The 26,823-nt window shown below is 40.9% G+C and overlaps 1 protein-coding gene across 2 annotated transcripts in view; it reads right to left on the minus strand.

The window, feature by feature from the left end:
* Positions 1-4,525: 4,525 nt before the first annotated feature.
* Sns (sticks and stones) overlaps positions 4,526-26,823 on the minus strand; it is a 283,648-nt gene continuing 261,350 nt past the window's right edge. The window contains exons 5-18 of one of the 2 annotated variants that reach the window (XM_071716272.1): positions 23,972-24,142; positions 23,054-23,344; positions 21,524-21,823; positions 19,907-20,043; positions 19,186-19,342; positions 18,631-18,933; positions 17,564-17,839; positions 16,908-17,198; positions 16,134-16,312; positions 15,340-15,760; positions 14,121-14,276; positions 13,517-13,644; positions 9,190-9,379; positions 4,526-8,859 (exon numbers count right to left, since the gene is read on the minus strand). In XM_071716272.1, the coding sequence (XP_071572373.1) occupies positions 8,375-8,859; positions 9,190-9,379; positions 13,517-13,644; positions 14,121-14,276; positions 15,340-15,760; positions 16,134-16,312; positions 16,908-17,198; positions 17,564-17,839; positions 18,631-18,933; positions 19,186-19,342; positions 19,907-20,043; positions 21,524-21,823; positions 23,054-23,344; positions 23,972-24,142 (3,485 nt within the window). In that variant the 3' untranslated portion in view covers positions 4,526-8,374. Of the gene's footprint in view, positions 8,860-9,189; positions 9,380-13,468; positions 13,645-14,120; positions 14,277-15,339; positions 15,761-16,133; positions 16,313-16,907; positions 17,199-17,563; positions 17,840-18,630; positions 18,934-19,185; positions 19,343-19,906; positions 20,044-21,523; positions 21,824-23,053; positions 23,345-23,971; positions 24,143-26,823 lie in introns of those variants that run through there. The other variant, XM_071716273.1, reaches the window with a different exon arrangement.

The following is a 26,823-nucleotide window of genomic DNA, read 5'->3' on the forward strand; positions in this document are numbered from 1 at the left end:
GCCAAGTAAGGCGCGAAACGTTAACGAAATTGTATACTATATTGAATGTATTAAATATTTTTCTTTAACACCTGATAATTGCTCGAAATTGGCCGTTTGAATTTATTTAGTTGTTACTTTGTCGAGCGAAACATTTGTTTATTTTAAAAAATAATAAATTACTCACATAGTTGCTCCGCTTTGCAATTCGTTCATTGCACAATAACACATGACTCGCAAAAATGCCTCCTATACATTAAAAGTGTATTTAGTACGTAAATATAATAGATATATAATTTTTTTAACAAAGTAGAATTATCGCAATAAATATTTATAATAGTGATTTTTTACAAATTGTTTCGATAACAAAGCATAAATTTTCAATAATGCTTACGTAAAAAATTTACTTCTTTTATTTTTTATTTGTTTATTAATTTTAAACTGTTTGTTAAAATTTTATTTTTTATATTTAAATGTATTTCTTTTTATAATCCTTTTTATATAACGCCAGTTTTTAATTTTTGCTCCAAAAGTGCTCCAAACTTCAATTATAAAAGGAGAAAAAGTTCAATCTACGAATTTACGCAATTTATTTTATTAGGCAAAATTCTCTCTGCGTTAGAAAAGGGGAAGGAAACTGTCGACGAAGAAAATAACAGACCGATTTATAAGTTGACAATCAGTTTTAATAGTTGCAATAGAAAACAATTATACAGAATACAGATACAGAATAATCCTAGCTGACGAAAGGCTCTCCTAGGTAAAATGTTGTTAATTGTGTAGTGAAAAATTATGAATGGAAAAAACAAGATGATATACACATAATGAGTGGCTTATTTTTTACCTATCTGCTTATCGGTTAGTTTCATTTACCTAATTACAATGATTGGAATCGTTAATTATAATTATGTCTGTATAGACACACAGGTGTGTATACGTAATAGAGATTCTTAAACGCTACACAATGTTGCTTTTACTTTGGTTTTAAATTAAGGACTAGCGTGTTGAGCTCCGCTCTGCCTCTGCGTATACATTTTATATAAAATCAGCATTTATACCTCCTTCTCTAATATCGAATATTAAAATATTGGCAGTCGTTCAAACGCAAAATCTTGCAATGAGCAAATCATGCTACAGTGTGATCGCGTGGAGTATTAAAAGAGACAAATGAATATGTATGTTGCTTTTTAATTATTTCGCGTCTCGAAAGACCGACGTCTCTTCACGATCTTCGGCAATGAGCATATAGCTCCTGCATGGACAAACCGCGCGAATGTGTCTCGCAAAACAATAGTAAAATGCATCGCGCGCAAGGTATTTTTCCTACCCCTTCATTCTGCCCTACGTATTTACGGTTTAAGCAACGTGATGCGCGGCGAAAAGGCACAAGGCATGCGTTTATTGAATGTGTGAACAGCGCGAGAATGTAATGCACGTGGAGGAGAGTCAACGGAGAAGAGGATGCTGCTGAGCAATAATCACTGTAAATGCACTTTTGTACGGGACACATCTCACCCCCCGACGCGCGGGGGATGATGGACGACGACAGAACCCGGGGTAAGCAATGTCCTAAATCGGGACGTATGACGTTTTCAAGACGTCATACGTCCCGATTTGGGACACGCGCGTCGCCTGGGAACGGACAGCCGTCGTCGTCGCAGATCACGATACGCAGATGACGGAGCGAAGCTCACAGTGAGTGTAGTGTTGTGTATACCATTTAGAATTGGAAATGTAATTTAGAATTAGAATGTAAAAATACTATGTATATGTACATTAATCAGTTAATCGTGGGTATTCAATTATGTTACACCGTTACGTCGATCAGAGAGCTTTTTCTTCTCGCTTCTTTTCTATTTTGTTTTTTTCCTCTCCCCTCTTTTTGTTTATCCCCCATTGATTCCTCGATTTTCTTTCCCGACGTATGTCTCTTGTTGTACTCGGAGAAAACAGCGCCGGCCGCGCGCTGAAAAATCTCCGTTTAAACGGCCGTCGACCGGTGCTGATTCCTTGTCCCTTCCCGGAGAGCGCAGTGTCCAAAAGCGGGGACATAAGACGTCTTAAAGATGTCATTAAGACGTTTTATGTCTCGATTTTGGACATTACGCTGTCTGGGTTTATTTTTTTCTTTTTCCCCCTTCGTCTCGCATTAATATTCCGTGACATATGTTACACGCGTCGAAGAACAACGTCGATCGGTTGGCACATAAAACGGAAGCAACATTTAGACCAGTCACGGCGCGATAATAGTTTATGTACAAACTTGAAAACGGCGCGGGGAGGAGTACGACGTACTTTCGTGTATCATTGGCGGTGACGCTCCGGCGCAAAAGGGGGGGTAAAAATTATCTCCCTACGCGTGTGAAAAAGTATAGAAGTAGCCCGAGCAATAAGAAAGATCCTTGTAAAAGTATCCCGCGTTATGTACGAAAAAACGTGGCGGCGACGCGAAGGCGATGGAACACTGGCGATATCAATTTTGGAACGGATATAATTTCGCGGCGTCGCTTGCGGCTTTTGTTCATCCTCGATGCTTGTTCTTCACAATTTTTTAATCCCGTCGTCGATTCCCGATCCGACGACGCTCGCGCGTCGTTGAACATTTTTTTCGTCGCACTTTTTTTTTTAGAAACGATGACGCTGCCGCTAATCCCTATTTATCGATAATTCTTTCTCGCGGTAAAAAGAACGATACAAAGTGAATATATTACCAATATACACCTAGTATACAAAAGCTCTCGATTTTCGTTTTTCCTCATTTTTTCCCCTCTTTTTCGTAAGTTTGATATAATTCGTATTTAAGTATATTTCTCATTATTTCCTTTCTCCCTTTTTGTGTCTATCTAAGTGCTATGTACATTATATGTTTATATACATGTAAAACGATTAATTGATTCTTTTTTTTTCCATATCCTTAATGATTGTATAATTAGGATTGACTATGTCTTAGAGTAATCAACGGAATTACGAGCTGTCGTTATTATTTATATGTAAAATATCAAATGTCGTACGTGTTAGATGGTATGTCCATCTCCAAGGTACCATTTTGGACGAATAGCGGTCCGTCTAACATGCCTAGCACTTTGATGAGCAAATACTTTGGAGATTACATAAATCTAATAATAATCTTCAGGTAATATTAAGTATAGATGATTTGTTTTTTTTTTAATTACAAATATAAAACATGTATATGTAAATAGAACTCTTAATTATGCGCGAACATGTTCATCTCTAATTGAGCATACGTGAATTTCTTATCATCAGTCTAAGCCGAACTGTGCGGCTCCATACACAACGGCGGTTTAACAATACACGTCTCTCTATCTCTCCCTCTCTCTTTCTCTCCCCTTTTTTATTTCTCCTCACTTCTCCCTCCTTTTGCCTTAAGCTTCGTAATATCTACCGTGTTAACAAATAATATCGCTGTAATGAGAAACAACAATATATATGCGTACGCTACGGAAAAACGTTTATCCATAAAACTTTCAAACAATCTCTTCGACGAGCGATGTAACGCACGTGGCCGCCGGCCAGGTAAAGTATTAATTGTCTCCTACAATTCCACTCATCGCGGGATGAAGCGCGGATCCCGGAAGATATCTCTCTCTCTCTCTCTCTCTCTCTCTCTCTCTCTCTCTCTCTCTCTCTCTCTCTCTCTCTCTCTCTCTCTCTCTCTCTCTCTCTCTCTCTCTCTCTCTCTCTCTCTCTCTCTCTCTCTCTCTCTCTCTCTCTCTCTCTCTCTCTCTCTCTCTCTCTCTCTCTCTCTCTCTCTCTCTCTCTCTCTCTCTCTCTCTCTCTCTCTCTCTCTCTCTCTCTCTCTCTCTCTCTCTCTCTCTCTCTCTCTCTCTCTCTCTCTCCCCCCCCCCCCGCCGTTGCGGATCGATTCATTTCTTACGCGACCTCCGGGGCTTAAGGAGGGCAATCCTACCGCCGACGAACGGATGAAGGGACGTGGTCTTGCGCGGAAACGAGCAATCTTATAAGCGGCGAAGTTACAATGATCATTATAAATTATCGTACAGCGCGGGAATCGTTATGAACTACGTTATCGTGCCCCCTCCCCCTCCCCCCGATAGAGCAACCTCGTGCGGTCGGTAGGCGTCGATTCGAGGAAACGCGACGTCGTCGGGACCCTTGCACCTCATTGTCACAGCCCTTTACCGCCGAAACGTAGGGCACAGCGTGCGTTACATGGCTCCCTTTTGTTGCAATATATCCCCCTTACGATAGGCCAAACGCATCATCGAGTTTCATCGTCATCGTCGTCATCATTTTGTCATTGTCATTGTCATCATATCGTTATCGTTATCGTCGTCATCGTCGTCGTCGTCGTGGTCATTTTCAAAAATATATATTACGCTGACTACTTAGGCTCTCGACGAAGAACGGAAAGACATTGTCTCGTTCACAATCAACAGGATTAATTTCTCTCTTTTTTTTTCTTCCCCCGGATATACAGCGTTATTACCCTCTAGCAAATACTTCGTTTATAGCCTAGGTAATAGTGAGACCCTCATATGATCCATTTGAATTACTTTTTTCTCGGTTATTTTTTTTCTTTTTGTAAATTTTTTCGCACTCTTCCGACCGCGTGAAACATTGAGACGTTATCGCACTATTTACACGGTTTTAATCATAATTAGTAATTGGAAATAAATGCAAAAATATATGTATATGTATGAACATTTAGTCGAGCTAATACGAGTATCCGCGCAGGTTCTGTTTCTTTTTTTTTTTTCTTTCTTTCGACCGTCCGCGCGAGTCGCACAACAGCCGCTCTTCTTCGCGCGGTCCTCTCTCGAAACATCGCCGCGCCGTCGGCAGACAATTATTTACCCTTAACTAAAAACCATTACGTAGCAATTAAACTTATGTACTATTGTCTTTGTTCAAGATATCACTACGCCGAGACATTCACTGGTATGGCTCCCCCCGTTCTTTCTCGGTTTCCTCCTCTGGGGGGAAATCTCTCGCTGATTATGTTATATCTCGCGCGTGTCTTCATTTCGCGCGGCGGTATCCGTTCGCGGTGAAATCCTGGCGCGATTAGCGGGGTCCACGACGATCGAATTGCGACCTCGGGCTCAACCCGTCTCGGTCGAGTGAGTCTGCATGTCGTTATTATTCATCTTTTGTTTCGTAAACGCACCCCTAAAGTGAAGACGCATTCGGCAACTCGATGTATCCGTGGCGAACGAAAAACTCGGATCACCAAGAAAGTCGGAATTATACCAGTAAAAAACGCAAACATATGCAGGTTTTTTTTGTTTTAATGACCGACCGATCGCTTTTGATCGCGATTGACAATCGTGAAATCGCAACGCGGCGAACGGTCATTTAACATACATTGTATACGTGTATATTTCGTATTTATCGCGTGTAGAAGGTAAACGTATATTAAACGGTCGGTACGAACTATCTACAGTATTGACTTCAGGATCGGCAGTGAAAACTCAGTTTTCTACGACGTACGACAGTGCTCGGATTCATTTTCCCCATTTTCGTTGGAATTACTCAAGGGGACGACAATCGCAGCGCAGTTGCGTAAATAGCGCGATATAAGTAACTTAAGCGACATAAATAACTCGAAGTAATTAAAGCGCAAGTGATTAAAGCGCGAATGTGACTTATGATATGCAAATTGCGCGATTATGCTAATAACGTACTCGAACGGGTCGTTTCGCGTTTCAGAAACAACGGAATGGTAAAGTCCTCCCGTGTACTTTTCAACAAATATATGTAGCTTAAGTTGTCGCGTAATCTCTCTCTCTCTCTCTCTCTCTCTCTCTCTCTCTCTCTCTCTCTCTCTCTCTCTCTCTCTCTCTCTCTCTCTCTCTCTCTCTCTTGCGATGCGTAGAGTAATCCGAAGTCAATTGAAGAGTGGAAGACGAATGGCAAGAGAAACAATTTGAGTCGCTACGAAAGAATAAAATCTGCAAGTTTTCATGCTTGCAGAAATGCAATTTGTCAATTGAGCGGTTCAAGCTTATAATGCCATATTAATACATAATATAATGTAATTCTGAATTTATATTACAAGAGATTTGTTGAGTAACGATAAAGATATCCGTATTACAGAACGTTACGTACAAATTACTAGGAGTAGAACACGGATATTTCTCTTAAATTTGGAGATATTTCGGAAACTCTGTATAACACTGTATTAAAAAATTCTCAGGTATATAATAGATATAACAATTTCATCAAAATTTCGGATTACCATATTTTGTGGCCAAGATTTACTTTCGCGTTGTTGCGAAGAATTCGAGTCTACTTCTTCTCCAGATATACAGAAGCAGATTAATTAAGATCGTGATCCTTCCTAAAATTGCAATTGACTCCAGGCTCTCCTATTCATTCGCAAATTTCTGAATCTCTTGTAAAATACGAGATAATGGATTCACTGAGTATTTTTGTCATTCAGTGCTAAAGGTGGCTGCATTCTATAACTTTAAGTGTTTCATCAAGCGAGACTCTCTATCGAGATTGGAGATCAAACTGCCACATTTAACGCTAAACTCGGCTAGCACCCGTAGATATCGTATAGAAGGAGACGCCGTTAACTTAAATAGAGGATCGTAAACGACACGAATGGAGAGTGGGAAGGGAAAGAAAACTTAATGTCGCTGCTATCGGACTCTTTACGATTTTCCATGTATATATCTCTTTTGTAATAACGATTGTCTCGTCTCCCTCGGTTTCGAATCATCGGGATGAACCGACTCATCGACGCGAAAGTAAACAATGGACGGTCATGACGGATATGCCCACTTTTGCGAGCTTTAAAGGGGCAGTATTGTGCGATCATTAATTAAGTGTTGTAAATATTTTAGAAATTAATATTACTGATCTTGCGTCGTGATCATAAAAACCTAATACCGATCAAATCGGTATCTTGGAACTAGGATAACCAATGTCAAATTGGAAGACGGATAGATTTGTGCATTAAAGAAAGCTTGCAAGAACCAGCTTGTTTTTGTGAGCTAATTTCTCAAATAGAGATTGGTTTTATGGAAAAATAATGTATAAAATTATATATAAAATAATTTTGTATAGATATTACTTGATATATATGTTACAGACATAATTTATATCTTTAATGCTTGAAGATATATTAACAAATGATAAATTTCTTGATAATATGATAACAAATATAATCCTTTTCTTCTTGTTAGAGACAAGAAATAAAAAAAGTGATCTGAATGTACATAATTTTTTCTTCCGAGTTTTAAACCATAGTATGATATTGGCTATTCTAGTGCCAAAAGGGAATATATTCCATGATATTTATAGTGACAATAACGTCACTGTTGATCGTGAAAATTTATGATTGCACACTTGGAAATTTGGAATTGGCGTTTTGGCGTCAGTCACGGTCGGAGCGAGGAAGAATCACTTCCCGTATTGATATTTCAAAGATCCTTCGCGAGTTTCCCGACAGTTATTGATACCAGCATAGTGATATCTAAACATAATCGCTATGACGAAGAGTGTACTCGTGCCGACGTGCACGAAGCAACCGAGGAAATTATCGCGGGGTTGTTCTCTCGTCTACCTCTCGGATTATGCGTGTATTTACAGAAAAAATATACTTTCCTCAACGATCGGTGCGTCGATTTGGAGCTCGATCGTTCGATGCATCGTGATTACGTCGCTGTTTAGCGAGTTACGCTAAATAACGCTAAGGCGAGCGGACAAAGACGAAGAGTTTAGAGCGCGGAAAACGATAAAGATGAAAGGGGGAAGGGGAAGGCAGAAGAACAGCGGAGGAGGAACGGTAGAACCATCCTCGTGCTTTTCGGGGAACGCTCGCGCGTGCTGGCGCGCGATCGTTCCCTCTTTCTCTCCTTCTCCAAGATCGCTCTTCGTCGTGCGTTCAATTATACAATACATGTACCCCTAAGATTAGAATTCAATCGCGTAGGAGAGCCCCACGCGCGTGTCTCCTCTCGTCTAGGAAGTAACCGCGTGGAAGGGAAAGGCTGTTTACAGCGTGAACCTGGTGCACCACTCTCTCACTCCCGCATCAACGTTCTTTATCTCTCTTTGCCTCATGTCTCTCTCTTTCTCTATTTACACACCTCGCCGTACTTTCGTTCTCGCGCACCAAACAGAGTTTTCAGGAGATTGTTCAGGCGCATGATGATGAGTGGCAGGGCCTTCAGCCGCGACGCCGTCGTGCGCGAGCCGTCGCCGCCGTTTAGGGAGATGATCGGTGATGAGGCGAACGACGTGGACAATTCGGAAGAGGATCCATCATCGCGGCGCACGGCGTCGTTCAGAGACGCGTGCTCCTCTCCGTGACCGTGGCCGGCCGGCGGTCCTCGTCGTCCTCGTTCTGGGCGACGGCGCGATACTTGCCGCGCGTCGAGCTGGGCCCGAAGATCGGCGAGCCTCAGACAAGATGACCGTCGATGTCGGAGTAGGTCGGCGTCGCCGCGAACGTCGACAGCGGGTGGCTCTGGCAGGACGGCGGCGGCGGTGCCGGATGCGAGTGCGGATGCGGATGGGGCCCGCCGTTGTTGGCGCCGGCACGGGCGAACGTGGCGGGCGGCGGCGGCACCGACGGCGGTATCGGCGACTTGGTGCCCGCGGTCATCACGGTGACGTCGGGCGGGGGCACGGGACGCGGCAGCGTTCTGGTGCGCGTCAAGGTGCCGGTGCCGGCCCCCGTCATGTGTCCACCCATTATGTGACCCGTCGAGCCCATGGACGTAGGATAATAGGGCCCGCCGGTCGGATCGATCGCGGGCGGCGCCGGACTCGGATTGCCGTCGTAGCTGATGTACCCCCGGCCGCCATTGTCCATCTCCACGCTGTAGAAGCTCACGTCGTTGGGCGGCGCCGGGCTCGGATTGCCAATGTAACTCGACTTTGACACTGTAACATTAGATGTCGGGACGTTAGAAGGTGTCGGAAGTTTACGTAGACGTTAGATGGCCGAAGAAACAATGACGAGGAATCAGCAGACTCCGTGTATGTTATTGATACGGTTTGTGTCACCGCGCTCCATCAAGTTTCGCGTTTGGGATTCCAATATTTCTTAATATTTTATTTCCAATCACCAGAGAAATAAAAAAAAATGCGAGTAATTTTTTAGTATATCTGAAATTGTAGTAACTGAGGAGTATATTTAAAGTTGTGAAGTATATGAAAAATGTAGTGGTTCGCGGTTTATGTATTTATATGCATTTAATTATGAATACTTACATGTGCCCGAGAGAGTCCCGCTGGCGGTGGTCCGCTGCGGTGGCGAGTCCATGTTCATGGACGTCTGCATGTGATTGCTGCGACGACCGAGGGTGCCCTGATGAACCTGCATCTCTAAACCGCCTTTCCCGAAATCCTGCATAGTTTGATCTATTAAATACGTGCTAGCTGCGGTTTTGCGCCCCTCGTCCTGTTATACAACAAATTAAACGACAAATTGATTTGTGATTTGTGGTCCGATATCCGGTATTGTATTTTGCAAACAACAGGCATGAAACGGACTTTGGAAGCTAAATCTATTTGTCTTGAAACTTTACTCCAATAAATCGCAAAATCCCTCTTATAATAATACAATCAATATACATATTATTTATGATATATAAGAGAATTATTTTGTTATACACTGTTCCTATATAATTAGATATTAAATATAGATTTAAAAAAATATTACTTTTTCTGTGCATAATTTAATTGTTTTTTATTATTTAAGCCCTTGTGTTTCACGCCCTCCTTTGTAATTAATATATTAATACAAGTTTCAACAAGTGTTTTCTTGTACTTAAGATCTTATTCAATGGAAGTACGAGTAGTGGAGTGAGAGTTGTTTATGATAGCTTGTTAGTATCAGAATACTGATAATTAATGCGATAACACTTTAATCGTGATAATTAAAATATACATCCAATTTGCATTTGTTAACATTTACAATCGGCCTCGTTTTCATTTCAAATCTTCATATTAATTTTACAAAGGTAATGGCAATAACAATATCTAAAGTATCTAATAATTACTTTTACTAATCTAATTAATAATATAATCAATCTATAATAAGACTGTAATTAGCGATTTATCAACAGTATAAACTATTATATCATTACAATAAATTAATAACATAATCATAAAATCCGTAATCGCTTATAATTAGCGACACTTAATCGAGAATCAGTTTCGATCGTTAAGTCCAAATAATTCTAATTAACGTCCATAGAAATTTTATAACGAAGCTCGCCGTCGCTCATTTAGTTCCGTTTGAATTACACGCGACCCGCCATTTTACGCTCGGTTTGCAACGCTGAGATCTTTACTCGCGCGTGTGTTTTCTTCGGTCGAAGGGAAGCGTATCTTGCGTGCGCGAGCGTCGAACGGCGTCGTATAATCGCCATGGCGTGTTAAATCAACACGCGATCGAGATTAGCCGCGTTCTCCGATATTGCGCTTCCCTTCGTCTCGCATATTATAGCTACAGTTATGTGATCTAAGATAATAATCTATTTATTAAAAGACATCGTTTCGACATTGTTTACTCTTTCAAAGTGCATCGCGCATACGATCGACACGATTCCTACGTTAATTGTGGGATCCTGTAATTTAATATAAATTTTATTTTCATTAATCTTTTTAAAATTTAGATTTAGATCGTAGTTCGCGGTTCGCGGAGCGACGTGAAGTTGCCGGCGCGCGCTTCGAATCTTTCCTAAACGTTGCGTACACACGTATAACGGACGTCAACGTGCCGAAGCATCGATTTATTGCGATATTTACCGTGTCGCGATATTTACTCATCCCGGATGCGTCGCGCGAGTGCGAAATAAACGGAAATGCCGAAACGATGGGTGATCATCGCGTTGTATTAACATGTACGCTCGCGCGAGATTAATCGCATCGTTCGACGTCGCGTTACCGAAATGTTTCTCTTCGGTCGAGTTCTCGTCCCGCGTTATTCACGGGCACAGTCTATTTGTTCAAAATTAAAAAACGCGTTTATTTCGACATTATAGGTACTCATTCGGAGCTCATCGCGCCATCAGTAATTGAATTAGATATTCGTATCGATTGTGGCGTTTAGTAACTTTTAATTCTTTAAATAGTTAAAATAGTATATATGTCGACTCCGCGGAACTGCGTGAAGTTGCCCGAGCACGTTTCCCGCGAATCCTTCCCAACGTCGCGGTGCACCGTGCACCGTAATGGCGTCGAAGAATCGGCTGCGTCTCGCGCTACTTGCTCGTCCCGAACGCGTCGTAAGTACAATAAACGTCGGAAATGCCGAAACAAATAATGGACGAGCATCGTATTTAATTATATCAACGTCATATGTATGTACAATGACGATTAATCGGATCGTTCTATTTCAATTGCGTCTTTTCATTTTCGATATCCGTGGGAGGCTAACTATCGAGACGCGTTATTTCGTTATCTGCTTTTCTAAATCGCCCATCGGGTCGATCAGTACTTGTTTGCGATCGCTAATCAGCTCGATTAAACCGTCTAATACCGAGATTATGTTAATCGTCATCTAATACTCGAGATTTATGTCGCGCGACATTCGCGAACCAGCGTGAAGTTGTCCGCGCGCGCGCCCCGAATCTCTCGCTCGTTGTTCACTTCGTAACGACCGCCATTATATCGCGCGTAATGAACGTCGAAAGTTGCGACCGGACAGAGGGACGCGGTCGATCATCGCCTTTTTACGTTGGTTTTTCCTTGTCGCGAGTGCAATAAACGCCAAAAGTGCCGTACAAAGTGGCGGGCGATTGTCGTGTCGCGTTAATTAGCATCGCAGCGACCGTAATTAGCCGTATAGCGCTTCCGATCGACTATTATTCATCTCAGTGCGCTATCCCGCGCGATGAAACGACGACGGAAAAATGGCGACGGCGTAACGACTGCATATGGTAAGTAAATTTGTTCGATCGTTCGATTAATTTACCCGGCATTGGGCCGATTTCACAGTCTCCGATTAACTTGATCTTTCGATTAAACTCACTCTTCGCCTCTTTCTAAGGGGGACAGTTAATTAGAAAGAGATGCAGAGTGAGTTTAATCGGAGGATCAAATTAATCGGAGACTGTGAAATCGGCTCATAATCACGAAAAAGCGAGTTTACCGCGAATAAAAAAAATAAGCTATACACGTTATATGTGTGTTCTCATATCGCATTCTTGCCCGATCAATAGTAATAAATTTGATATTTCGTGCTATATTCGTTAATCCTATCTTTAACAGAGAGAATATAAAATAATGAAACAATAAAAAATAATAAAATAACTTTTTGACTAAATAACAAAACAATGAAAACCGAACGGTAAGTAAATAGAAATGAAAAATATAATTTTTATCAAATTTGCAAATAATTATTTTTCACTTAATTTCTTTTGCACGGAATATAATTTCTCTCTCACTGAATTATTGTTTCAAAAACGTTTCAAGTATCTCTGGGTTGATAATTTTAGAAAAATAATTTTTATACGATAGATATATTTTGTATTTTGTATGCGAGATAAAAAAAACATAACTTTTTTATCTATGTATAATTTCTGTTTTCATTTACAGATCAACGTTCTGCGCTGATATTCAGTTTCACATATTTTCGGTGAGTCGTATAAATCTTTTATTGCTGTAAAATAACGGATTAATGCGAGGAATTGAAACCATCGCATCAACATTTCTTTCTATTCGCGATTGAATGTTAACATCGATTACTTCGTATCTTGTTACTCTCTCGTTACTGCTCCTACTTCCATTGTATGCGAGGTCTAACGCTACTGCGAGAAAGCAGGCGAGTGTTTAATGATTAGAAAAGCCATGTTAGAGTGGTCTTGTGAAGAAATTTCGTAGAGAATTTATGATATCAAAAATATCTTATTGGATTAAGATGTTGCGAGCGTTTAACACTAAGATTGTTCTCATCATAGCGCTATTTTTTTAAGAGATACGTTAGATTTTACCTGAGGATAGTTACCTTTAGCCGAACTCTGCGATCGAATGATATGAGATCGTCATGATATAAATATGTGACGGTATATTATAAAAAATATCGGGGCTTTATACGAAAATAAAAGTACGTGCTATGGTGTGCCAAAGCTGCAAAAAATAACTGTAATTAAAAAAAAAAAGAGTAGCTTATTAACTTCGAATTATTAAAGTTAGCTTTACAACCAGAAAGTTTCTACAGATTCGACTGAGCATGAAAACAGTTTTTAAATAATCGGTAATTGAAATAACATCATGCTTAATGATGCGATGCAAATTATTTCAACTGCAAACGGTTGAAAAATAAAGCTAAAGTTAGCCGCAAAGGAGACAGTATCGTTAGGACAGTCTGCTCATTATTTTATTATCTAACACAACATCTCGCGTTAGAACGTAAATGGAACCGTAAAAAAAAAACAGAGAAATCAAATGATGGGTAAAAGGAAGAAACGAAGAGCAAGAGAGAGAGTGGCGAAACTAATAGGGGAAGCGGAACAGAAAAAGTGTTGCTAGAACTCAAACCTACCCTCCGGAATTACTTGTTACTAAGAACATACTGACTGATGGCACTGACCACGTAATCATTAGCGTCGAAGTTGACGTCGCTCTTCTCGTCCGACATCGAACTTAGTTCGCCGGTCATGGTGTCGCCGTTGACGGTGGACGGTGCATACATATCCGCGGTCTGCGACTTATTAATGCCTATGCAAAGATAACACGTGGTGAACATGTGAATAGCAAAGCGAGACGTGAATAGGTAAAGCTAGGGCCGCACGCAGAAGACGAATGTAATTGAAACGATTTAACTTAATTTTTTTTTTAACTAATTACACATGCAAATCGCAAATTTTCTTGATACATGAACATTTAAAAGACACAACAATAAACCAAATGTGTGTAAAGTTATAAAATAATGAATTCATTATCTTGAATGAAAATTTCAATCCATATTATAGAGATATATTTATTATAGTATTATTAATCAGCTTTACTTAATTTACATAATCAAATGTACTGCGGTACTGCGAGTTATTTTCGTTTAACTTTAAAATCTCTTTCAAAATTTATTAGGAAAGTAAACTGGACTCATCTTCTGCCGCGACTGTAGCCAAACGTTGGGCTAATCTTCTAAATTGAAGCGCGTGTGCGCTAAGTATTATTATTGGTCGTAAACTTACGAGCTTTATTTCGTTTTCGTATTATGTACCACAACATGATGAAGACATTAACGATAAAAATGATGACGGAAGTCGCCGCTAACGTATAGATATAATTCATCGGAAAGTCGCCCTTTTCCGAGAGGACGTCCGGCAGGTTTTCCTCTTTATTCGGGCCTAGGGAAATAGGAGAGAAAGAACACATGATAGATATTATATTTACCAGCACGCTGGACCTTCTTTTTCGACTTTATTGTAGCAAAGACTATGGTTGCGGCAATGAGTAGGCAAGCAGAGGCGGAAACAGTGATGATAATGACGATGATGTACGAGGAACTATTCTCGCTTGATGTCAACTCGGTTGGTGGCGCCTCGCCTGTAACCCAAGCCAATGCCCCATCACCGGTTTGTGTTATTCATGCAACGAGTCGGTCTACATTGTTAGTCACACGTTCAACTTCGAAATCTTCGGCTATTGCGGAATGCTGTAACGCCGCTAATATGATTTGCAGCCAGTAATTAAACAGGTCGAATAGCAACTACGTACTTGCTTATTAATCATTTCCCCTTAAACAAAAGGCAAGCAAGTAACTGTTTGGATTGTGTTTCCGCACCGGGGTAAAATAATTATAACAATGTGCGGCAGTTACGCGCGACAATTCATACGGTTTTGACCATAATTTCCTTGTCAAGCCTGTAATTTCTCTATCTTAGAAGCGTTGGGAAAAATACTGTGTGAAAAAAATTTTCAAAGCTAAGCGTCACCGTACTGATATCGACCATTGGAATAAAACATGCTGAAAATCACTGCATTACACGTATGATACTTGTAAATGCTATGCTATGTAATGTCCAATGTACTTTATTACAACTAACCCACGATATAAATGCCATGCGAACATTCACGAAACACACTAAATGTACGTAACGTAATACATGATCAACCTAATTACCGAGTACAATTAATTACGTGGATGCGGGGCAATCGCGTTTAATTATGTCTCGATGATCTGCATAATGATTTAGCAAGCTGTTATTTTCCACTATGTAGCGTGAATAACGATGTACTGGTCTAATGCAGATAGATACTTCGCTCATGAGAAAAAGAACAATTATAATCTCCGTGAGAATGAGCTTCATGACTATGATTTCTGTTGATTATGCTTCGTCGTAATGTATTGGGAAGTCGCTGCTTTCGAATACGGAAGCGATCTACGGTGTTTAGCGGTCTACAACTTACGAAGCGTCTGGACTTTGAGGAGATCCGGCAAGAAACCGCTGTCTCCTTTCTCGTTGATGGCCTTTACGCTAAACACGTAATAAGTCCCCAGCGACAGGCCGGATATAGTGGCCTTGTACTCGCCGGGCGGTACGTCCAGGTAATAATAGCGATCCTCGGAATCCTGCGCCAGTCGCCATCGTATCTGATGGGACGTCGACAGGCCGCCGTCGAAACCGCGCTTCCAGACCAACGTGACCGAGTCGTGCGTATAGTTGTAGACCTCCAAGTCGCTCGGCTTGTCCGGCGGTGACGTGACGTCCAAAAGTATGTCGTCCGTCGACAGTCCCATTTTGTTTTGGGCACGACATTCGTACTTGCCGTAGTCTTGCGACCTCACGTGATAGATGGTCAACATCGTTTCCGAATAGAGCTCCGACAGCTAGAGAACGTAGAGGAGCTTAATTTGTTACTTTATCGTTAAGGATGCAAATATTATCAAGACGTTAAAATCAGAAAGATATTTCGGGTATATAACGCGCTTTCGAGTATCTTTGTAACGACATGATTATTATTTCTCTTGGCAAAATTTTAATCGGGTGTTGCGACCTCTTCACAACTTTCGAATTTACAACGGTAAATATCTTCTTAACCATGTCCGACTATGGAAATTCTATCAAAGTGAAATTCGTTCGAAGTTAAACGAAGAACAAGATTTACAGTACGCGATACAATACTGCGGAGGCTCTAAAGGAGATATAACGGTAAAGGAAGTCGTTATTTAAGAGATAAGTACATCTTATAAAGCGACTTACATCGCTGTGAGTGATACTGTATTTATCTTCGGTTGCATTCGGCAATAAAGTTTTCCCATTGAAGATCCAAGTGAAACGCGGCAATGGAGATCCCCGCGCTTTGCAGAACAATTGGACGTTTATTCCTTTGTTCGCCGCTGCCTTTCGCGTCAGCGGGGTGTTCGTCATTTCCGGTTTAACTGCGCATAAAAGTAACCAGTAAATTCTTTATTACGCGCACATTCCGATACGTGAATCGCGCCGCACGAATATATTATGCATATATTACGCGTGTATCTATAATTACTTTTTCTGTTGAGATGCAATTAAACGTCGACATTTTTGCAATTATAGAGTCGATGGTTTGAACTTCTATTATTGACTATTGATTATCATTGATATTATATTTACTGAAACATAATTATTGCAATATTATAATATTTAATTATTAACATCAATAATTAGGACACTTTTCACTGTACTATTATTAATTGTTTACTGTATAAATATTGAAACTAAAAATCAATATTATTAATCACACGAATTCTCTCAATTCTATGTTGCCAGTTTATTTACATGCTAAATGCATCGCTCGCGCTTACTTTTTTCTAAAAATATAACAACGGTTATATTTTTAATTAAGTCATCATTATTATACGATATATGACAATTATAGCTAAACAATTTTTATCATTTATTCTCAATCGCGCTTAAAAATAAACTTCCTACTTCGATAGTATTACTATTATATATAAATGATCGAAATATAAAAATTCTTGAAAATACTTTACGTACAATTCGTAATAAATAGAATGGGATCCGATGTTACGTTGCCGATGCCGTTGTTGACCTTGCATCGATACTCGCCGACGTCTTCCTGGCTGGGATATTCTATGTGAAGGTACGACGTCCGATTGACGAAAGACGTCGAATAACGTCCCGGCAGTTCAGGATTCGATCCTATTTTCTGCCATGTGACATACTCGTCGCCGATCGGGCTGCCGTCGACCTCGCAGAATAGCTTCGCCTCGATGCCCGGTGGATAAACTATCCCCGACGAGGAAGTGCGCTTGATTTTCGCCGGATCTGCGGGATGCCGTACGAGTAAAACGATGAATTGTGATTCACATGTTAGAGAACAACTTTGTGTATTAAAGAAGACTTTTTAAAATCACTTGGCGTATAAGAAAGTCATTATTCGAGCAAAAGAGAGAGAAAGAGAGAGAGGATTAAAGAAAGATTAAAGTAATTATAAGAAATTGAGCAAAATATTAGAGATAGGAGAAAATTGCGACGGATAATCCAATCACCTGTAGACACATTAAAATTAATCCAGAAATTTTTTAAGACGTCAAATATTACTTCTTTTATAAAACGAAATTAATCGCGATGATATTGTATAATAGAGTTTATTTGCGCATTAACACGCGGGTTGTATATTGTTTACTCACACTGCACGGTCAGATTTAGCTGGTAAAAGGTGGTTCCCTCCTTGTTCAGCGCCTCGCATATGTACGTGCCAGCGTCGTGACGATCTAATCTCGTGATATTCAGCGTGGAACCGTGCGCGGTTATTCTCTTACCGCTGCTACCCAACGGCAGACCATCCCTCGTCCACGTGTATTCCGTCGTGTTGGGATTGCCCCTCGCCGATACGGAAATTACAAAGGGCTCTCCTTCCGAGCCAGTTAATTCGGAAGGGTCTAACGGCGAAAATATCGGCTTGTCTATGGAACAAGAAAAAAAGCAAGTCACGTTATCGTGTTTTACTTCCGTCATATCTAATCGGGCAAGATGTTAAAAAATAGCTTCGAGTCGACATACATTTGATATAATTTTCAAAAAAGTATTATCATGGAAGAGAAGCATTTTTTATAACTTGCTATTTGATAAAACTGTGTAGCTTCATTTTCTTCACGTTTATGCACAACTTTGAATGTTCGTTTCACAGTTTTATTTCTTTCATTTCCTGCGCATAACCATGCAATTAAAAACGAAAAATTCAACAATTCGTTATTGTATATTCGAGCAGCAGGATTACAATTCTAAAAAGTATGAAAAAAAATGTAAAAGTTTGTTTTTACATATCTATCTATTATATAGTATGTATCTATTTCATAAAAATTTTTTAATATCACGCGCGTATCGGTGTATATTTTTAATATATTTTTGCAACAAGCTTATATAAAAATAAATAGCAGATTAATTTTTCTCCCTTCACAATCTCACCTGTATTCTGCATTCTTTTCAACTCATTTGTAACCCGATTGATTGTTATTGTACGCCGCAGATTGTTATTGTACATACGAGATATCGCGGATAAAATGCAAATAAATTTATACAAGCGCAATTCGATATTTGCAGAGAGAGATGCACTATATACCGCGCATTCGCGCTCCACAGAGATTTCCGGGTTGAATGCACTCGCGCGCCGGGCACCGATCGTGCATGCGTGCTGATCTCTCGCCAGGTGTGTAGATTATGTTGTTAGGAGCGATCTACTTAGGTCTACACTCACATAGCACGTCCAGCGTCGTCGCGTCGTGGCTGGATCTCCCCAATTCGGCGTTCTTCGCCTCGCAGGTGTACACCTCGCCGTTCATGTCCTCGGTTAAGTCTAGCGAGAGCTCAACGGACGAGAGGTAGCCGCCGTGTAATCCGGGCTTGGTGCTGTTCCTGGTGCCGGACACCGGTATCCCGTTCTTCCACCACGACATTTCAGCGGCGGGATTGCTGCTGCTCGATTCGCAGATTAGACGTCCCTCCTGGCCGGCGTGAAAATCCTGGGGCTCGCGGTTAATCTTCACCCTCTCGGGCGGAACTGAAGGGGGTGGAAAAAAAGTCGACGGTTCGCCGTTTAAAATATTGCCGTAGCTGCCGCCGAGATTCGCGACTCGCGACGCGACGTTGAAGAAAAAGCGAGTAATTACAGCGTCGTTCAATCATGTCTATGCGCTAGCCTTTCTTACCGGAGAAACTTAACGTCTCTCCCTCGATCTAAGTGAAGCCTCGCGATAAAAACACAACAAAAGGATTCTGATAATGAATATACGGGATGAGTATCATATCTTACAATAGACTTTCAGCACGAGAACTTTGAGCATGGGGATCTCGGTGGCGGAATTCGTCGCCTCGCATCGCACGTGGGCATTGTTGTCGGACGCGTTGACGAGCATCGTCAGCTCGTTCGAGACAGCGTGATTTCCGCGCTGTCTCACCGTGCCGAGTACCTGCGATATAAGACAATGTTAATATAACGATCTACGCGGTGGCGGGTATCAAAATATTTTAATTAATGTAGAGACCAAAATGATCGCAAAAATTGAAAAGCTTTAAAAGTACAAGAAATAAATCCATAAATTGTAAAATGTTTTAAATATAAAATCACATTTAAAATGGATAACTTTTACGAGTTATGAATTTTCACCATTCTTGTTTGAAATTTCCATTTGAGAAAGAGTTAATATCGTTAATTTTAATAATTATTACAATTTCAAAAAGCGAGTTTTGTTTTAAGATTTTCTATTTATTTAAAATAGGAAGTTTTAATCTGTGGATGCACAAGATTGTTTTCGAATATTTAATCAAGCGTTAGTTCGGAGAAAAACATTCTGAGACTAGATAATCTAATAAAGAATAATTACTTCCGTTATTATTGTTTCTTCAATAATTAGTGCAACTTTTGAAGTTAGAAAAATGAGGAAAGACTTTCTTGCGCTTGGAGTCTCTTTTGAGTCTGTGTGATAATTCGCCACAACTAGATTTACGACGATCCCTTGTACGAGCTCACGTACCTTACGGTCGTTCTTGTACCATGTTAACGTGGCCAATGGATTACCCGCGGTAGCGGTGCACATGAGTTTCAGTACCGTCCCGGCGACTATCGTCGTGCCCTCCTCGTATCCAGTGACGGTTAGTTTCGAAGGTGGATCTGTGCAAGATGTATCAAATAAATTCGCGCGATCACAATCGGTCAATTACTTGTTAATTACTTGACTATCCACGCATTATGAATCTTTGACATTTGTTATTACACTCTCGCACGATTTAAAAAATATCTCCATCAAAAGCCAGGGCGCGAATGAGAAGAAATGGCTTTATGCAGTAGAAAAATTTTGTAAGCCGGAGACGAATGTGTAGTGAAAAAAAGGAACGCGAATTTTTCTCCTTCATTTTTATCACGTCACACTTCGCGCGTTTATCACTCGTCTCTCCGCCTTTTTTGTCGACATCGTCTCATTGTTCGTTCAACATTCGGTAAAAGGCTTTACGATAATTTGTAAGGATTATTTGTTGAATCCAGTTACATTATTGGACACGAGTGGCATTCGTTATTATAGTCTCGGATTGCCGAGCGGTATATGGATTGGAGGCCACTAATTGTTTAGTATATTCAGACAGCGAATAATTTTAATGCATGTAATTACAAGCTGAAAACGCAGTTGATTATACAAGGATTATTTATTTATGGCGGAAATTAATGTCGGTCGATTACGGTTGTATTATTGCGAGAGTGTATCACATGCGCGCAACATGACGTAATGTCGAATATGTTAAATGAATTCTGACCATCGGATTCGCGAGATCGCGTGTTCGTATGCGTGTTTCGGGAACCCGGATAACGGCGGCGCGGTCGATTAATTTGTTGCCGCGTGTCGCGAAGATGTCAACGGCAACACGGGCAACAACATCATTACCAAATTTTCTAAACCATGTTACAAATTGTAGAACGTTTAAGCAGATAGAACGCGATATCTATTATTTCGACGATGTACTGGAAGAAAAAATATGTGTGCATTATAATATTTCGTCTTGGGGGAATCAATCTTTTTTTTTTAACTTATCTTAGATAGACTCAGCTTTACCTACTCATTTTATCATACGCGTCGGAATTGTATATTGTCTGTGACAAAGATAGCATTTTTGACCGGAAGTTAAAAGGAAAAATAAAGTCTCCATACAAATGTTATTAAAATTATATTAATGTTTACGTTTTATTTGAAAATATTAAAATGTGGCGGGTTTCTCTTTAACGAGAATATCCACGAAGAGGATTAATCGCATTCACAAATGAAGCCCGAAGAGCGTAAATAATCAACTGAAAATTTCGTTTTTCATTTCAATTAAAGTTAATCCTATCTCGATTTTATCTCAACGAAGATTTATTTGATGCGCGGCCGCTGAAAAATTTAATATCGTCAATTGGCAATTGAAAGGTCCTTCCGAAAGATATCTCATAGTAGTTCCGGTACATCCGTGTAGCACGGTCCTTTGACGCCCAGGCGGAAATTAAATTTTCGCCGCGGGCGAGAAGCGTGGAGTCTCTCGTTACAACTGCAACGCGCGATACGCCTCTGTGTATACCGAGTGCCCTAGCGAAATTGTACGATAGAGAAGGGAGGGACGCTCACATATCACGTTGATGGTGTGCGTGCCGACCACGTTCTCCGTGAGCTTGGCGTTGGAAGCGTGGCAGATGACGACGATGCTGCGGCTCTTGCGATTAATGCTGAACGTCACGTTCGAGCTGGTGATCCAGCCACCGTTCGGCGCCGGCTCCGTCTTCGAGGCGTTGCTCTCGAAATTATGCCCGTCCACCGTCCACTTTATATCCGCGGGCGGATTCGAGTTCTCCGTCGTGCAAGTAATGAGCACCTGGTCGTCCGCCTTCGCCTCGGTCGGGCCGTTGATGTTCACCTCGGAGGGCGCGACTGTAGGCAAGATCGCAAAAGTAAGCGCGTGAAAGAAGCTCGAATTAGTTCATCCAAACAGCGGTTCATAAAAATTCACGGTGGAAATAGTAGATAAAGAATGGAGATAGATAGACATATAGATACTTGATTGATTTAGATATTTAGAACAGGAACAGATAGAATAAATACAAACGCTTAGCGGATAAAAATATGTATATCACGATAGAGACGGATATCAGAAAAAGATATTTAAAAAATAACGAGATTGTAATTTTGATAGTCTATTAAGCAAATCTCCGGGAATTGAAAGTCACCGAGCTTCGAGAAACTAATGTCGCTCCGCTGCGTCGTCAATTTTCATTTTTGAAACGTCGGCCGTAAAAATATGAAATAAAGTTTACCGACAAGCTGTCAATAACTGCAACTATACGGTCGACAACCATTCGCCCTTAATCGCGAGTATATACGATAAGCCAGCCACGATATTTTCCACGAGCTTTATCCACATATATCACGCGAACATAAAGTTAGCAAAATTTCAATTTGGGTACGGGAACGTAGCCTCGACGAAAATAGAGAAGCGGAATTATTTATGCGGTTGTTCCGTCGGCAAGAGATCGTCCATACGCTGTGCAACCTTACGTCGTGCAATACTACGCCTTTGCGGTAAAGTAATGGTGAGTGCCACAGACAGGCACCAGGCAACGTTAATATTCTAACACCTTAAATACGTCTCAAGTATCACTCGCGAGAATATACGCATTCTGCAAGATTCAAGAACGGAAAAAAATGACGTCGTAAGAGTAATAAAATTTCCACATTTCTCTATTCTTTTTTACTCCAGTTTTAGAGATTCATTTAAATTTATATCAATTAAATTAATCGCCCTTTAAAATTAATTCAGTACGATAAACAAAATAAAATCTGAAATCGTCGAACGTAACTGTGGATAAATTAAATTGAGGTATTTTGCGCGATTCGTTCCGTATTAATATAAAAAGGATCATAAAATATAATTACATAGGCGGAATTAAAATACACGCGCTGCTAAATGTGTTAAAAATCAAAGCCCATTATTCGATTCGATTAACATAAGAGACGATAATAACATGCGATTATATGAGGGGTGGTAATACAGAGAACGAATGAAGGGTTTCTCGGAACGTTTCTCTAAATGCAATTTGCAACGTTTTACCGCTACCTAATTGCGCATAATTATCGCAGGCGCGCGCGCGCGCGCACACTTACAAAGCACGGTGAGATCGACGTGCACTTTCATAGGCTGCACGCTCATGATGTTGGAGACTTCGCATCTGTACCGGGCCTTGTCATCCTCCGCTCGTGCTATGAACGAGTACACGTTCTCGCTGACGCCGGGGCCCCGGCGATGAGCCGCCGTGACCTTCTCGTCGTTCCTGTACCAGACAATTTCCGCCGGCGGGTTTCCGCCGCGTGATCGGCAGGCGAGCTCCACGTTTTGACCGCGCTGCACCGTCTCACCCTCGGTATAGCCCTCTATGTACGGTGGGCCAGGTGGATCTGCGCAGGCAGGCAGGTAGACGTCGGTATTGCGCCGTTATTAGAGACTAACAAAACTTATTTGAAAACATAATCCGGATAATTGGGATCGAAAGTCAGTCTCAGCTCGAATAACTCAAAGAGACGACGTGCACGCGAGATTTGAGAAGAGCTCTACGGATACCTGAATCTGCATCGCGCGTTCTAAATTCGGTATATCAGGCGAATTGCAATTCATCCCGAGGATTATATTACATAATAAATTCAACCTAACTTGTTACATCAATTTCAGTGATAATTGAAAGCGACGCTAAATAATTTCGCTATTACCGCGATCTCTAAATTGACAAAGTTACTGCAGTTCTAATTTGACTCTTGTTATTCTATCTTATATTACATAAAAAGCATTCTTTCTGTTCACGTACAAATGAGACTTGCGTCAGTTTCCTTAAATAAAGAGAGTCGCAAATTTAAAGAGAGCGCGAACTTGGAGTTAATGTCGATTCGTTTCGGTGATTTCGGTAACGCTACGAACTCTAATTTTCGCTATGCTTTTTTCACGACAATATGTCGAGTACGTTGACACGCCACGGCATAAGCGATCACACGAGCGCGTTTCTATAGCATACCTATGTCCGCCGTACTTACAGAAAACGGAAAGTTTAATGGTGGCCCGCATAGGCCTGTCTATGGGTATTGCCGGGTGGCTGGCCTCGCAGGTGTAATCCATCCCATTATCGTCCGCCGTAGGCATGATGGTAATGGAACCGTGAGTGTCGTACTTGAGCAATTCCTTCGTCTCTCCGGGCTTCTCCTTATCTGCAACATTGTCCGCGCAAATCGCGAAATAAATACCACCTGCCACCTGCTTCCACTTTATAGCCGCGAAATTAACTATTTCCCTTCGATTATCGTTTTTTTTTGTCTTTCATGTTACTTGAGAGAATTTCCGGAATGCGGAATAGCAAATTGCCATATGAATTCCAGTTGCCATTTACTCTTATCTCATAGCAGCGACATTAACCACTTTTTCTTTTTTCATTATTGTTTGTTGCACGCATTAAAAGGGAATTGTTATAGAAAAGACCTTTTAGGTCGAGATAACTAAGGGCTTTGTAGCCCACTTTCCTCTTATTTTTAAAAAAATTTTTACTTACATTGATATTTTATTGATTAATTTTTCGAAAGCAAAAAATTGCTTTCTCTTTATATTACATATATTTTGTGGTTCTTTTAAAATTTGTAATTAATTTTTTAAGTATACATTTTTAAGAAAATTAGAATATACTCGACTACATCACGTATTTATTGGCAAACGTTTTAACGCTTATCAATTTCAGCGTGCGATATTGATTCTTAATCGAAATTCAAAGCGCCTTAATCACTCGATTATCTGCAAAGATTGTCGAATTAATTCGAGACTCGCGAAGTTGAATTATTCATGGGCGGCGTGCATGAAGATAACCCGTAATTTACATTAAAGTTGCGAGTAAACGCAACGTTACGTTAGAAAGATATACGCGACGTATTTCGCGAAGTACCCTCTTTTTAAATCTCCGTTAAAAGCTCCGGACAAGCTTTTACGCAAAAGCGCGACGCACGACTCTTTATTCCGGCGTGTTGTAATCCACACAGTTTTCGGAGTACCTACACGACGGGGAACACAAATGCTCTCAACGCAACGGCGACGGGATTTGACTGGATGCGTAACGGTGGGAGAAAGATTGCTGCTGGAATGACGAGCGAGAATGCGAGCACGCGTAACAAAGGAAACGACGACGATCGCGCGATTTATTTCTGCACGTAGACCTGCGTTTCACGCTGTGTTCGCAGCCTCGCAGTTGTTAGATTGTAATAGCGCACATCTAAGATGTATAGCGTTAAGACGATTCAGACATTTCTCGCATCAATTACTTACGGAAATGTAAAGTTGCGTTGAGTAACGTTACGCTAACGTCGGATAAGACATTCGAAGTATTAGACAATTTCTCGCGAGGAATGGGGGCGATTTTTATCGCGCGAGTGAAAAGAAACGTTATTATATTGTGTCGTACATTTCGTAAGAGTATACGGCGCTTTACAGAATTTAATCGTTACTTCCTGTTTTTAAAACATATTACAAATTGCGACGGAATTGATGTTCATGTTACACCGAAAGGAATAATATTAAAATACGGTAATGTAAAATAATATCAAAATACTCATTTTACCTTCCATCGAATAATCCGCTAAATATAAAGGGCAAATTTGTTTTAAATACTTATATAAATTCATCGCAGTCTGTTTACGTGTATTTTCCAATAATAAATTCGTGTTACGCGATGTTCGTAAAAGTGCGTGCTTTCCTTCTCTATGAAGGTGGGCGTGCGAGCTGGATATACGCAGCATTCATGAGACGGTGCAGTTAAATTTCTACAATGTACATACGTTGAACTCAATCATACATTTAATTAAACAATAAAACGGTAGTCAACTGGAGTTTTTATGCAAACGCTGCAGTGATATTCTAATATTTTTATACGATGCTTATTTTATGTTAAAAAGTTTCTTTTATTTTTTTTTTAAATTAAAACTATTTGGCGCTATGTAATGGCTTTACATTTTGTAAAATTTAAGTCAGCTCTTCTCTCACTTTTTCTTTTCTCTCTTCCTTTCTTCCTTCCACTAGATACTGATTAATATTTCATCACCCACAAGAAATAGCAGTTTCTGCATTCATTGGATATTCATTCGTTCATTCCTGCTCATCGAAATAGTTAATGAAGCGTCTTTATGCATCACGTTCCGCAGAAACTTTTCTTATCTACTGTCCGACCGCGCTACGAACTCGCATTTGCAAAAATTTTAGTCGTATTCATTTCACGAACACCCCCTCTGTTCATCGTATCGCGTCGCATCGCGCCTTTTTTCGTTTTCGTCCGCCCTATTTATCGATGTTCTTATCGGGGATATATTTTAGCCCTGGTGCGCGCCCCGGACGGGTGGTAAAACGGCGAGTCGGCCGATGCAATCGTTTGATGTCTCGTCGGGCTGTCTCCGGCCGAATGTAAAAACGCAAGCGGCAGCGGCGCGAGCGAGAGGAGACAGGAATGTCAATTTCGGTAGTTGGAACGCGGCCAGGGTTGTGTGTCACGGGATCGATCGAAGATGCTCTTGGCAACTGGAAACGGCGCTAAGAGGGAGAGGCGTCTCGACGCGCCCGCCGCCGCGCCGTCCCAATCTTTTTCCCACTTCTACGCGCGGCGTCGCGGTGAGCTTCCGACGAAACGCGTGATCACTTTATTCGCCTCTGAATATCGTGCGCCGGTGGCTAAGCCGGATCTAGAGCCAAGCCAGCCGAGCTAACGTGCGCGAACGAACACGAATGAACGGCTCGCTTCAACGAGAGCGATCGGCAACGCTAGCTATTCATTCACTAAAGTTATTCATTCACGCTCGCTTGTTTAGTCTGATTTTAGTACTGTATATATTCACGGTAAGTATATCGTCTAGCTTGTGAT

Source organism: Temnothorax nylanderi, unplaced genomic scaffold (assembly GCF_030848795.1).
Source record: "Temnothorax nylanderi isolate EJ_2023f unplaced genomic scaffold, tnyl_v1.0 TNYL_tig0181_pilon, whole genome shotgun sequence".
NCBI classification, from domain to species: domain Eukaryota; kingdom Metazoa; phylum Arthropoda; class Insecta; order Hymenoptera; family Formicidae; genus Temnothorax; species Temnothorax nylanderi.